Source organism: Setaria viridis, chromosome 1, assembly GCF_005286985.2.
Source record: "Setaria viridis chromosome 1, Setaria_viridis_v4.0, whole genome shotgun sequence".
In the NCBI taxonomy this organism is placed as follows: domain Eukaryota; kingdom Viridiplantae; phylum Streptophyta; class Magnoliopsida; order Poales; family Poaceae; genus Setaria; species Setaria viridis.
This window is the reverse complement of record NC_048263.2, coordinates 21,318,024-21,331,994: the sequence shown is the minus strand read 5'-3', so window position 1 is coordinate 21,331,994 and position 13,971 is coordinate 21,318,024. Positions and strand designations below refer to the sequence as shown.

The following is a 13,971-nucleotide window of genomic DNA, read 5'->3' as shown; positions in this document are numbered from 1 at the left end:
TTTTTTGCTTAACTTCGTTGAGTTCCTTTTTCTTAGTAACCACTCATAGTTACTGTTGAACAAGGGCATTGAATCATAGTGGAGCACAAGCTAAATGAAACAGATGAATTATAAGATATTATTGATATCTCTATTAATTACCCTCGGTTATAGAACAAATGCATTATTTGAATTAGCTGAAACTCCATCAGGCAAGTCAACATTTTTCTCAAGCAACATGTTGTAAACAGGCGCTCAATTTTAGAATTGAACTAACAAGCAAACAGCAACAGCATACAAGATATCAGAACCCTAACAAAGTATTGCCATGCACAAAATGTTTTGGTGAAGGTAAAATGTTGAAACCGTAGCAATAATAGTTACATTTCATACATCAAACCACACTATCCAAGCGCTATCACCAGTGCCTTCTTATTGTTGTGCTGCCTTATGACTAATTAAAAAATACCCCTGAGAAGGCAGACTGTCGTCCTGCACTCTAATTCCTCTCATAGTAGGAAGAAACTGCTAAACAAACAACAAGAGCAGCTGTCCCAGTCCTGAGCACATCACCTTCAAGGTAGATGCCAAGCTGCCTACACCTAACTGCATACAAGGGAAGCTAATCGCATCAAAGTTACACAAGATGTAGCATATCAGTGTGAAGATTGGAAGCATCTGATGAGCTAAAGAGAGTTGTCCAGTATCTTGGATGCTCAGTACATGCCAGGGATGACCCTGTATGGTACTTTGTTGCAGTACATCTTCCAATACTTTCCGTACCTAAAGGAAAACAGGTAACTAGTATCAGATTATTTAAGAGAGATATGGCGTGCTTAATTTGTAACCAAGTATCCTGGAATATTAATCTTTCTTAATAGAATGGGAGCAACTCCAAGAGTACGCTAAAAAATTCTTTCCCAAAACTATGTATTGGGAGTTCTTCCAAAAAAAATTTCCTCCAAAAACAAATCAATCCACAGCAGATCGCTAATAAATAGCCCCTAATATTTTAAAACAGGTCACGTCATCGTATTGGGCCCATTGGAAGGGACGCGCGAGCGTGCGGGAATCAAGATTGGGGGAGGAATGCCAACGCTAAAATATACGCGGTGGTAGGCTGTTTTTTAGCGTTGCTAAAAAGTTGGGGAAGGTTTGGGTGGACTGTTGGAGTTCGTTTTTTCTCCTTTTTTCCCTAAAAAAGGTATTGGGGGTAAGATTAGCAGCCTCTTGGAGTTGCTCAATCTTTCTTTTAGTAGTAAATGTTTAACAGCATGATCTTGTGCCAACGCTAACAAAGGAGAAAGTAAAAATATTTAACTGATCCATTACCAATTGTCATGTTTACTTACTTTGATGAGCACCGATCATCATCCCTCTTCGCTCGGTCAAACAATAATATTGTTAAAAAGATCACGTAGAAGTATGGCAGGAACTGCAAACACAGGACAAAGTTACAACAATCCTGAATAAATTTGTCATGTAGCACAATCTAGACAAGCTTACATGACTGAAAAGAGCAGGAACAGTCCAGAAAAATGCAGAAAGTATCTCTGGGACGTAGTGGAAGTGCCGTGACAAGCCCCACCTGTTAACGTGGAAAACAAAGTTTGTGATTGTTACTTTCATTCAGAGAAACATGGTTACCAAATTTTCTACGAACCATGTAAAGAATTTTCAAACTCACCATCCAGAAGTCAAGAGAAGACTGGTTTTATTTTCTCCCTTAGTAGTCTGATATGAGGCGACAATCTGAAATTTTGCACCAAAAGAAAAACAATTCAGGCATGAAATTACTATCGTTAAACTCTGGAACAAGTTAGATCTATACGCTCTAACCTTGGATGGAGCCTTGCCCCAGACTGAGCATTTCCCATTCGTCCGTCGAAATTCTTGGCGCTGGCGGTCACAATCATAGTTTATGTATATGCACAAAATTCCAGCAAGAAGAATTGAGAGTGCTAGCTGCAGAAAGATTTGCAGAGGGCAAAGTTAAGCCTTTGGAACTAAGCTTGTAAATAAGCAGTGGAGAGAGAGTAAACAGCATCCCAAACTATATCATAGGAAAGGTTTTTGGAAAGAACCTGGGGACCCAAATTCACAGGGTGGTTTACAAGGTACATTCCAGGAGAGGTATATATGGATGGAACCCATACCAAGCATCCCCAGCAAATGTAGAAACCAGCTGGTGGAAAATCATGACAGACAAATATGATAACAATAAAAACATTGATGATAGAAAAATAGATAGGAAAATAGAGTGAACATTGTAACTTAAAAGCTAAGTTTTCTACACAAACCTCGTCCTGGTGTATCACTAAGCAATTTATGGGGTTTCTTAAGAACCCGCTGTCTCAAGGTTCAGGCCCCATAGGCTCAACAATATCTAAATTCCTTTTATCATTGTTCAGTACCCACAGGTTCGATGGCAGTGAGATGGTAATCACAAGTCTCTTATTCAAAAAATTCTCTATTTTGTGTGTTATGCACAAAACCTCTATGTTTTTTTACACATCCTATCTTTGCTACATAGGAACTTGAGCTAAGCTCAGTTGGTTGAGAGTGGATGTACGCCCAGACCACCCAAGTTCAAGTCCTCATCAAGGAAAATTCAGATGCTTATTTCTTCTTAATACAAACTGCCTAGTTCCGCCTAGGTTAGTTGGCTTTTTTGGGGTTAACTTTTATATTTTTTTCTATGCTTTTTCTGAGTTTATTAAATTGCCGTTATAATTATTTCTTGAATACAGATGGCAGTAGATGCCCAACATATCTTGCAGTTTTTTGTGACTACAGTTGAGCAATTATATTATGTGAGCAATTCCACACATGAACATAATATTGCTCAAATAAAATCTAATTTCACTAGTTTTTATGAAGAAAAATTCTCAAATGAAAATTGAACATGCATGCAGCACTTTAGATAAAGAGATATCCAGTGGAGAAAAGTCATTTGAATTCCATGCCATTTAGCAAGAAAATAATTGTAGTTAAACTCATAGTAGAGCTGCATACCTCTATCATGAGCAATGTCCATGGTACACCAATATCCAGATTCCCACCAAAAGAACTTAGTGATATAGATCAACATCAGTGCAGTATTCACAAGCATAGAATCTGCGACTCTGCCATTCATTTCATACTGCAAAGTTTCAGAGGAATCAACTGTAAATACCCTGCCTTGTAAAATGTAGGCTTTCCATCATTAAATTGGCATGGTATTACAACACATAATAACACATCAGTGAGTAACAATACCAAAAATTGTGAAACTAGTACGACAGAAGATATTATAATATTCTGACCTGCTTTATGCAGTAGGTTACAGCAAGAACAGCCCAGGACATCATGCCAAAACGACAGTTTGTGAAGACTTTGATATCAAAGTACTTGCCAATCCGAGGGTACAGTTCCATACCCTGACAAATCGAGCTTTATAAGACAGGGCTAACAAAGAAGCTTTTATTTTGTTATCAAACACATGTATAATTAATGACTTACCCAATAGAAGTCGATTATCACATTCCCTGAGGATCCAGAGTCAGAAGAAGATGGAGCTACGTGACCCTAGCAAGGATACGACAATGTTAATGAAATGAAACATGGTATTTAATGATAGAAGGAAATAAAGATCATTTTAACTAAGCTCACCTTTATGTACAGAAAAATACAGAATACAAAGCTTCCAAAAACAAGAGCAGAGTATATCTCCCCCAAGTGGTCGTATACTATTGCAGGGTTAAATATTCCGAACCTGACACAAAACTTTCCTTTTGTTAGTGTGGCATAACATATACTTGTGAACAAAATTTAAGAGGCTCAATAACCAAATTTGGAAGGAAATGTGGCTTAAAAAGTTGGGGAGACAAAGGAAACTACTTCCTATGTTTATAACAACATGAGATACAGAAAAATGCATGAGAAACTGAGAAGCATCAAAAGACAGAAAACTACACAGATAACTGCAAGGAAATAATTGACCCCTTACAATAATTACATTATTACTTTGGTGTCCACAAGATAAGGTTCCAGAACTTTATTTTGCTCGGGTTGCAAGATGGATCAATAGCCAAGATAGCGCTGACAACAGGTAATCATAGGATGTCAACAACTATTCATTTCATGCTTGCCCTTCAATATCTCTTCAAAGGGAAGAATGGCAGTAGAATAATTTTGTATCTGGTAGCCTTTAACAGTTAGCATGGTGAACAATCTATTGAAGGTCAGTTAATATTTTTATCAAAAAAGAAGAGACAACTTGATATTATGCGGACAACAGGTCCATCAAAGAAAAAGGATAGCCTTACCACCACAAGCCAAGGTAAGTTATCAAAGTCACTGCATATGCTTGTAAGCCATTTGCCTGACAACAAAGAAAAGGGCAATAAACAAAATGTGAGATATAACATATGAGGCAAAAGGTAGTAGTACTAAAAGCTTGGCCTATTCTGGACTAGTTTGTTACAGTGATCCAATGAATGACAAAGCAAAATTGACCATAATACAAATGACAATTAAACATGCTACTATGCTAGTGTTACTGTCTCACTGACGCAGCAGGTAATCAGGCAATAATTGTCCAATGTTGCTCTAGTTACTAGTAATTAAGATAGTAAAACATGTGCAATCACCAGCAAGAATAAGCTACAAAGAGACTACAATTGACCGTCTTCAGTTTCAGGCAAAGGTTTAATAATGCCATTTTGGCGAAGGGGCAAAATTCACATAAGTTCGACAGCAGGAGTGACAGCACGAACCTTGTAGATGGGCACGTTCCCCGCGGGGGAGATGGGACCCTCGAACCGCTTCCCGGGGAGCAGCAGCTGCAGCACGGCCTCGAAGAGCCCGAAGCCGAAGATGATCTTCCACGCGACGACGGTGGGCATGGGCCAGATGGCCTTGAGCCCCTCCACCACGCCGTGCTCCCGGAGGTGCTCGTAGGTCTTCACCACCGATCCGTCCGCGTGCACCATCGTGTACCACCTGCGCCGCGCCGAGCAAAATAAATAACAAACAGACGAATCCGTTCTCTGGGGGAAGTTCAGGGTAGCGACGAGGCGGGAGTCGGGGCGATCCCAGCGGCGGGCCAGGAACGCGGCGCGATTGGAACGAATAGGGGGAGAGGAAGGAGGGGCACTCACAGGAGGATGACGAAGGGCGGGCAGAGCGAGAGGAGCGCGAGCATGGAGGAGTAGGTGACCAGCGCCGAGTGCACCGTGGCCGGCGGCACGGGCGCCGCCGCGGCCGCGGCCTGCTTGGCGGCGGAGGCCGAGGAGGAGGGCTTGGCCTTGGCCATGGCCTCCTCGCGATCTCGCGCTGCGGCTGCGGTGTGCGCGGCGCCGAGCGGGGTGGGACTGTGGGAGATGGTGGGGAGGAGAGGAGCAGCAGGAGGGGGCTGGCGACTTGACTTGGAAAAGATCTTGGAACGGAGTGCCGGGGTGTGCTCCCGTCCTCCGATCCCGATCTGGGGCGGCATGCCGCTCACGTGCGCCAGCGCGGAGTGAGCGGGCCCGGGGGTTTGCCACGCGGGGAGCGCTGTGCGTGTGCGCACGGCGTGTCATGACTCGCGCCTCGTGGCATGTGGTTGTTGATAGCTTCATCATCGTGTGGGTTGGGGTAAAACACATATAGACACATTAGACTCCTCTGAGATAATGAAACAATCCCATTCCCCTCCTATATCCAATTCCCAAACTAATTTATTAGTCCATGCAATTCAAGCCCCCACTAATGACACACTCAGCAATCATTCAAGTTGGCTGCAATAATCATTCACATGTGAGTGTTAAGGCCGGATATTATTTCCTTAATTAAAAAAAGGCAATTATCCATAGTAGATTCAAGAAATAATCACTTGGAAGCAATTAATTAAAGAGCAAAGTTCCAAAATTGGGCATAGGCATCGATCATTCACTCAAAATCCCAACAAGATACATTTTCTTCGTTGCAGACTATTGGAAGTTTCAGCATTCGTGTGATGGAGGTCAAATGTTAATATAGGGTGGAAAAGCTTAGAATACCATGACCCAAAAATCTGAAAGCCACATCATGGTGGGCAGGATCCTTGTTACCATGAACATGATTATTTATGATTAATCGTGGAGCAAGAATACGGAGTACAAGACGAGCGTGGCTTGCCAAAAACCTCTTAGTAACTCATACTGCTGAGTGGACTTCCAATAACATCATCAAGTTGGGTGATTGCTGTCTCAACCATTTCCTTCATCTCAGTTTGATGTATCTCTTCTTTCTGGAGAGATAATTACTTCGGTTAGCACAAGTATCACAAGAGCCAACTTCTTCCATATAGTAAAAATACAATATAGAACATGGAGATATTTTTAGAAAGGGACATCATCACATCAATGATGACGTGTGAATTGTATTTCAGCTTAATACATTCTATAAAAGGTTGCAAATAACATTTTTTATTTTTTAAAAAGGAATATTTATGTATACATCTCACCGAGTTTCTGAAATTAGTTCCTTATTGCTTCCTTAAATTTGCAGGAACGGGTCAAATGAGGGCTGAGTTTGTGTTTAATTAGGGTGGTTATGATTTAAGAATGTATATATTCAGAAATGATTTTGTGGTTTTCCCTAAATGCAAGACACATGTTTTTATTTGCATTCTGCTACTAACAAAATCACTTCATTGTTTTTCCATTTCTTAATCAGAGCAGAGAGACATTTCTCAATTGAAACATTTATTTTCTTAGCACTTCCATTTAAGTTGTTTAATTATAGAGCAAAGAGACAAGCCAAGACACAAGTAAAAAATGTCAAGAAAAATACTAAAATATCAAGAAAAGTGATCAACTTTGAAATAAACTTAAAAGTCTAGACAAAAACTATGTTGAGCATTTTTTTAGTATGCTTTGTAAAGTATGTGCAAGTCTTTTCCTTGATTTAAAGTCTAATTGTAGAATGTTTTGAAGAAGTTTCAAAGGAATTATTTTCCTATGTTTCTTGGGATCTTTCGATTTCAAATCATCATTGTTTTAAAAAAAAATAGATACTTATTATTTTCTTGGCTGTTAAATTCTATTTGCCTACTAATAGATAGGAAAAACTTAAAAGTATACATACACCCTAGCCATGTAAGCACCTTTGGGAGAATGAACCAGTCAACGGACAAAAAGAGCATAGTATCATTTACTCCTAAGATGAATGGAGGAAAATACAAGCACCCACACTGGGTAGCTTAGTTCTCATGGTCCCTTAAAATTGAACACATATTTGCGACTAAAATGTGATTAAATTGGATATGTGATCATGTAAATGTTAAAAACAATCCTTCTATGATAAGATGCAGTTTAATTGATGAACCGGATACTAATTAGTTCACTGTGGCAAATGGCACTACAAGGCCAAGAGGTACGACACTCTATATATACACTGATACACACATATTTCTACTGTAATGTTGTCTGTCTCTGTAAGAAAAATAAACATTTACTGGAGCCACATGGACGATGTGGCTACACAAACACAATAACTAAACTTAGATATGTATGAATACAGGTGTATTTGAATCTACAAAATAGCATCGATACCATCACGCACTAAACTGGGTAGTGCTAAAAAACCTTCCTCAATGGTTGTTGTAACACTACTCAGTCAACTTGTGTGATTCTAAAAAGATGTACCAAGAATATGTGTGGATACCACTTATATGAAAATACTTAGGGTCTTGCTATTTTGCAATTTACCACGTGCCCAGAAAAAGGTCCTTTTTGAAGCGACCTCTTCCAGATCCAGCTCCATAGCCTTCCTTGTGGAGGCACTCCACTTCATCACGCCCCCTCCCCATGCTACCAGCTGCTTGTGATGGCTCTCTCGGCCCACCCCAAAACCAGCCAATGTACCCTTGATCCGGATAGTCAGTGGAGATCTCACTGCCATCTCTCCCATTGCCACTGTTCGCTCCCACAACCCTCGTGTCTAATCCCGATAGTGGTGCATGTTCTCGCCGGCAGCTCTCATCCCCTAGCTGCTAACCCTATGGCTGTTGATATGCATCACCTGAAAGCTGCCCTGTTTACGTGAACCTACACTGCAGGAGGAGCGAAAACACTAAGGGCCCCTTTGGGAACGCAAATCCCCTTCGGGATCCCAGCGTTTTCCCTGGGACGAAAGCCCCCATGGAAAATCAGCCACGGGCCAAATTGATCCGGCCTTTGGAAACCCTCCCAAACATGCTCCCCCACCTGACCCACTCGTTTTCCACGAGGTGGAGCTCTCCCACCAGCGGACGTTGGGCACATCCTCCCCGTCCTCTCTCTAGCGACACGCCGCCTCCGCCTCCCTGCGCGCCGCTCCTCCTCCTTGCGTGCCACTCCGCCTCCCTGCGGCTCGCCGCCGCCGCCTCTCCATCCCCGGCCGGCTCGATCTCCAAGATCCGGTGACTTCCCCGCCGCCTCTCCATCCACTGCTCCGTGACTTCCCCGCCTTGCCTCGTCCCAACGGTAAGCCCTTCCTTTCTCCTTCTTTTCCTCCCCAGATCCAATCGCGGTTCCGGGCATAGATTTCTTTGCCTGTATGCTGCTGGTTGCCTGCCTTGTTGTGGTGCTATGTAAGCAATCTTTACTTGTGGATCGACCAATAAGGCCATGGCTTGCTATGATTGCCTACTTGAAATTTGTTGCCTACTAAGCTTCAGCCTACACTCCTGTTGCAATCAAAGATTTGACAGTTTTCACATTGGTCACTTCGAAAGGAGTCATGATGTAGAAGTCATGCAATTAGGAACCACCATGCATCTATAGTCATTAGCAGAATACTGGAATGAGTCTCTCTTTTTTTTCTGTTTATCCTTGCATCATGAGTTATAACACCTTTATCTATGACGACTTCATGTCCTCTCTTCCCTCTAAAATTGAGTACTTTGAGTTGTCTCGATGCTACATTTGTTTAAAGCTTCATGCTTTGTTGTATGTCTGTAGGTTAGTTTTGTAACAATTGGTATTGTAGGAAAATTGTTGCTAAACCTCCTTTTCTGTTCCCTTTTTAGTTGCATAATTTCCTATCCGCACTCCATGTTATCTTGCATTGACTTGTGGAGAAAATCCTATCTGCCAGACAGTATTATACTATGCATGCATGCATAATAGAAACCATCATTATATTTACGCTGAATGTTTTTTTTTTTGTCATATTTCCTTGAAGGCAGTGAAGAGTTCTAAAAATGAAGAAAATGCAAAGTTCAATAAGAACCACCAGTTCCTTCTTTTGAAATCATTTTAGCTCCCAAAATACTAAAATTAATGGCTTGAGTTATGTGCCTCGATATGGATGGCAGATATAGGCAGAGTATAGCTGGTGATATTGTGTTAGGCAAGGAAGCATGTTAGCCTGTTGGTTGGTTGGCCACATGCAGAGCTGTTTGGCAAATAAATCTTTTGGAAAATTGGTGACATATCTTAATAGTTAATGCAATTAGAAAGTCATGCAATTAGGTTCCAATTTTCTAAAAGACTGCTAGTATGACTAAGATAGCTGTAATCTGAAGCTCTTCTTGTCCTAGTTTTCATCAGCAGTATGTCTTTTTCATAACCTGTGAGCTTTTGAATTACTTGATGGGGGACCTGGCATTGAATAACATGGTTTGCAAGAGATAAATTTAAGAATTGAATGGTTTTCAGATGATATGTTGGTCCTGACCATTTAGGGGAAGTGCTACTGCATACTTCTGTTTGTTTGGCTTCCATTTGGACCATTAGCATTTGTGCATGCTCTCTTTAAATGCCTTAGCTAGCAACATGTAATCTGCTCAGGTGTCTTAGAACTCTGATTTGTGTATGATGGTGTCATGCGTTGGGCTTGGGCCTTTTTGCTGATTCTGTTAGGTGAAGGGCTGAGCTGCTGCTTTATTTAATTATCTTGGCATGATGAGCTGAATTTTCTTGTGCTGTATTCTGAATTAAATTTATACACCAGAGTACTCCGAGCCATGAATTTGCTCGAAAACCTCAATCTTAGATCTGTTGTTAATCACCATCATAAACATACTAATTGTTTTCTTTGTTAACTGATGTAGCTTACCTGTTGCTTCTGTTGTGTTTGACAGCATCCTGATGACAGCATTTGTTGGGGCCATTGCCTTCGCATGCTTCTCTTGCGCTGCCATCGTGGCCAAGCGCAGGGAGTACCTCTACCTTGGTGGGTTGCTCTCTTCTGGCCTCTCCATCCTGCTCTGGCTACAGTTTGCCGCCTCCATCTTTGGCCGCTCCACTAGCAGCTTCATGTTTGAGGTTAGTGAGATTGTATATGAGTGCAGCGTGCTTGTGCTGTACTGCTGTTTGAGTGGTATGTTCCTTGGCTTCGTTTACTTAAAAAACTTGTATTGCATCAACGGTGAAGTTAAAAAATTCGTGGAGCGCGTTTCTGGTGTTCTGTCTATTTGCTGATTGAAAAACTTGTAAGCCAGTTGATGTTCTGTCTATTTGCCGGTTAAAAAACTTGTGAGCCGGTTGATGTTTTGTCTATTCATTTTTGGTGAAGTTAAAAAACTTACGAACCCGAGTGACTATTGTTCAACTTGTATTCATTGTTTCAGCGAGTTATGCATAGTTTCTCTTTTTTTTTTCTCTGTGTATGTGGCTGCGGTGGAGAGCAGCAGCAGCTGGCCACAGCATGAAGTTAAAAAACTTACGAACCCGAGTGACTATTGTTCGACTTGTATTCATTGTTTCGGCAAGTTATGCATAGTTTCTCTTTTTTTTCTCTGTGTATGTGGCTGCGGTGGACAGCAGCAGCAGCAGCAGCTGGCCACAGCATGCAGCAATAGCAATAGCCACAGCAGCAACTGGCCACAGCAGCAGCAGGAGCAGCATAACAACAACAGTAGCATCAACCGGCCACAGCAGTAGAACAGCAACAGCAGACGGCCACAACAGCAGCAGCCGGCAGTGGCACATGGTTGATTGTGCCGAACTTCCAAACAGTGACGGGGGAGAGAGGACAGAAAAATCCTCTCCTGGAAGGGATTTGAAAATCAAGAAAAATTCCTATAGAGGTATTTCTTCCCTGGGCTAATCAACCCTATGCTTCCAAAGGAGCCCTAAGAGTACTAGCAATAGATTTATCAGGTGCTAGTTTTGCAAAGAATAAAAATAAAAAATCAGGTGCTAGTTAACTCCTCGACACTGTGTCCGCGATGAGGCCATGCGATCCCTACTTTAAACGCAAATGCTCCAAGTTAGCTGCAAATTGGATGTTACATCAGTGTAGATCTACACAAACTCTATGAAATGACAGCACAACAATTATTGGGCCTAGACTTTCAAAGCGTCGTGCCACGACATTCCAAAGAAACTACAAAGTGGTGTGGCGTCAGTATGAACCCATGACGCCGTAATAGGTTGAATACTCCGGAGAAGATACCAGTGAATTTCCAAAGAACATAGGACTTTGACTCACTTTGATATGATGAAGAATTTTGCAGTATGTGTTTTTATTTACTTGAGCAGAAGGCAAAGTAATGAAAGCTACAAGTCCTACTCGCCGTGTCCATCCTTGTCCATGGTTGTTTGGTTGGTTACCAGTTCGTGCAGTTCGTGTGCAGCGCAGGAAGGGTACTGACGTCACCTCTCGTGACGTTATATATGGACCAAGAAATTAAAGACAAAAGCAGCAAAAGGACACCTGTAGAGATATAAGAGAGGATGTGTGAACGGAAGAAGACAGGCGGCGGTTTGTACAGTAGCGTACCTGGACGAGCGCGGTGTGCGTCACGGTCCCCGACGCGGCGGTGACGTTGGCGGCGATGACGCGGAGGCGGAGGCCCTCGAGCGCGCGGCACACCTTGGCGACGGCGTCCCTCCGGTGCCGGCACGCGACGCTCACCACCAGCACCTTATCCCCCGCGCCCGACACCCTCACCTGCCATTTCGGGGAAACCGGACAGTTCAGTCCAAGCCGCGGCCGTCGCCGTCCGCGCGCGTGTCGCGAGGGCAGAAGAGCTAAAAAGCGTCCAAGATGGCATGCAGCTGGCGTCGGTGTCAGGAGTCAGGACCCCGGCCGGTCGCTTGTCACCAACTCACCATTAATACTGTTCATTCCTTGAGCTCGTCGCGGCACGGCGCGCGTAATCTCGCGTGATTAATTGGTTACGTACGTACCTCTAGAGCGTCGACCGGCGGCGAGGAGGAGCCGTGAGACGAGAAGGACGGGTTCCGTTTCATCTTCTTGGTCGGCGACACGGCCGCGCAGTCGTCGTCGCCCCCGATGGCGGCGAAGGCCGTGGCGGCGCCGGTGAATGGCATTGGCATGCCGATTAATAGCGGATGGGGGTGGTGGTGCGCGGTCGCGGCAGCGGCCTCGAGGAGGGCGAGCTCCGCGAGCAGCTGGTGCTCGAGCTGCTGCAGCTGCAGGATGTACTCGATGGCGTCCTTGATGATGGACGCCTTATCCATCTGCGGGCACATTCATTCATTCAGATGAAGAACACCCAAACAAGGTCTTGATGATTCATGAAGGCACGTACGTACTACAACAATCACGAACCTTGGTGATGTTCGGAACGACGCTGCGGAGGGCGTAGAGCCTGTCGTTGAGCCTCCGGCGGCGGCGCTGCTCCGTGACAATGACGTTGTTGTTGCCTGGCCTGCTGCCGTCCGACCCCGCTGCTGCCGCCGCCACGGAGGAGTTGGAGCCGGCGTCCGGGGCGCTGGAGTAGCCGTCGTGGTGCTGGCCGCCGGCCACCGCGTTGTCCCCGTCGGCCCCGATGTTCAAGCTGCAATCTCTCCCGCTCGAATTTGAGAAGGAATAATCCAGCACAATCAACAAATGAACACGGCGGGATTGCGTGCGTTACCTCTGCAACCCTTCAACGTCGAGGCAATCCCAGAGGCACTCCAAGCTGTCACCCATCGTCGGATCCATCGCTCTTGGGTTGCTGGCGCTGTTGCTCGGCAGAGGGGCTGTAGCCAGTGGATGAGGGGAGGGGACGGGAGTGCGTGCCAGCTACAGGCTGTTGCTGTGGATATCCGCGTGGCGGGCCACTGGGTCCTCCCGCCACGCGAATCCCACCCAGCCGTTGGATCTGCGTCGTGACCGCCTGACCGGCAGGCTTCACTTTGCCGGTGCAGCGATCAGATCCACCGATGACCGGCAGGCTTCACATTTAACAAAAGAGTAAGGAATATTAGTACCTAATATGTGTTGAAATAATGGGCCTAGCCTAATTTCAGAATTCCAAATAAATCTCAAAGGCCCATATAGGCAAGAGGTGGAGTGGTGCAAGTCTTTAGTCCCACATTGCTAGTGGAAGGGAGGGATGACCAACTTAAATATGGAAGTTGTCTCCACTCCTTCAAGCTATGTGTGTGGGGAGAGAAGGAGAGCTCCACACGCGCGCTCGCTCACCACGCCACTTGCCTCCTCTCGCTGCTGGGAAGCGCTCTGCGCGACTGCTCGATCGCTTCCTCCCGCTTCGTCAAGTTCTTTCTTTGTCAACTCCTTCACCACGGCTCGTCTACCTCTTCGTCACTTGCGACGCTAATCGTCGTCGCCTGCTGTATCCGGTAGTCGTCCAGGTACTAGCAATCGAAGGCAACCAACCTTTACACCACAACTACAATGGTAGCAATCCTTCGCTCTGGTAACAGCAACAGAGGTGGCCAAACAACCAGGTCAAGCTGCAAAGACCATTTCATTGTGTATTCCATGGAAAGCAGATCAATCACGCAACAGACTGGTGCCCCGTCACCTTGGAAGTCAATGCGAAGTGAGCCGCGGAAAATAAAGCGGCCCAAGCACCCAAAACCATCCACCACACTGCCTTTTACCCACACCCACCATATTACCCAAGCCCAACCAACTTCGCAGTTTATCAACAACCACTAACATGCCAACCTTCACCCTCTTTCCAACCCCAACATCCCATAACCTCACAAAACGCCAGCTTCGTGCCTATGCAACCTCGCCAAGATATACCACCGCCACCACCACATTTCCCTTATGAAATTCCGAAGGCTGAACCAAATCCAC

At 44.5% G+C, this 13,971-nt stretch overlaps 2 protein-coding genes and 1 long non-coding RNA gene across 3 annotated transcripts; 1 reads left to right on the top strand and 2 right to left on the bottom strand.

Moving 5' to 3' along the window:
* Positions 1-281: 281 nt before the first annotated feature.
* LOC117850656 (7-dehydrocholesterol reductase) lies at positions 282-5,470 on the bottom strand. The gene is made up of 13 exons (XM_034732517.2): positions 5,121-5,470; positions 4,737-4,962; positions 4,287-4,342; positions 3,631-3,733; positions 3,481-3,546; positions 3,285-3,398; positions 2,995-3,121; positions 2,064-2,164; positions 1,819-1,944; positions 1,667-1,731; positions 1,486-1,567; positions 1,332-1,414; positions 282-762 (listed from the first exon to the last, which is right to left on the bottom strand). The coding sequence occupies exons 1-13, from the start codon at positions 5,453-5,455 to the stop codon at positions 696-698; spliced, it is 1,551 nt and encodes a 516-aa protein (XP_034588408.1). The 5' UTR covers positions 5,456-5,470; the 3' UTR covers positions 282-695.
* A 347-nt stretch (positions 5,471-5,817) lies between these two features.
* On the bottom strand, positions 5,818-13,016 carry LOC117854820 (transcription factor BHLH6). The gene is made up of 5 exons (XM_034737075.2): positions 12,797-13,016; positions 12,487-12,715; positions 12,102-12,395; positions 11,692-11,862; positions 5,818-6,229 (listed from the first exon to the last, which is right to left on the bottom strand). The coding sequence occupies exons 1-5, from the start codon at positions 12,862-12,864 to the stop codon at positions 6,128-6,130; spliced, it is 864 nt and encodes a 287-aa protein (XP_034592966.2). The 5' UTR covers positions 12,865-13,016; the 3' UTR covers positions 5,818-6,127.
* Positions 7,682-10,503, top strand: LOC117850688 (uncharacterized). Its single transcript, XR_004639345.2, has 2 exons — positions 7,682-8,447; positions 10,049-10,503. It is a non-coding gene; the product is annotated as an uncharacterized lncRNA (long non-coding RNA).
* Positions 13,017-13,971: the final 955 nt, after the last annotated feature.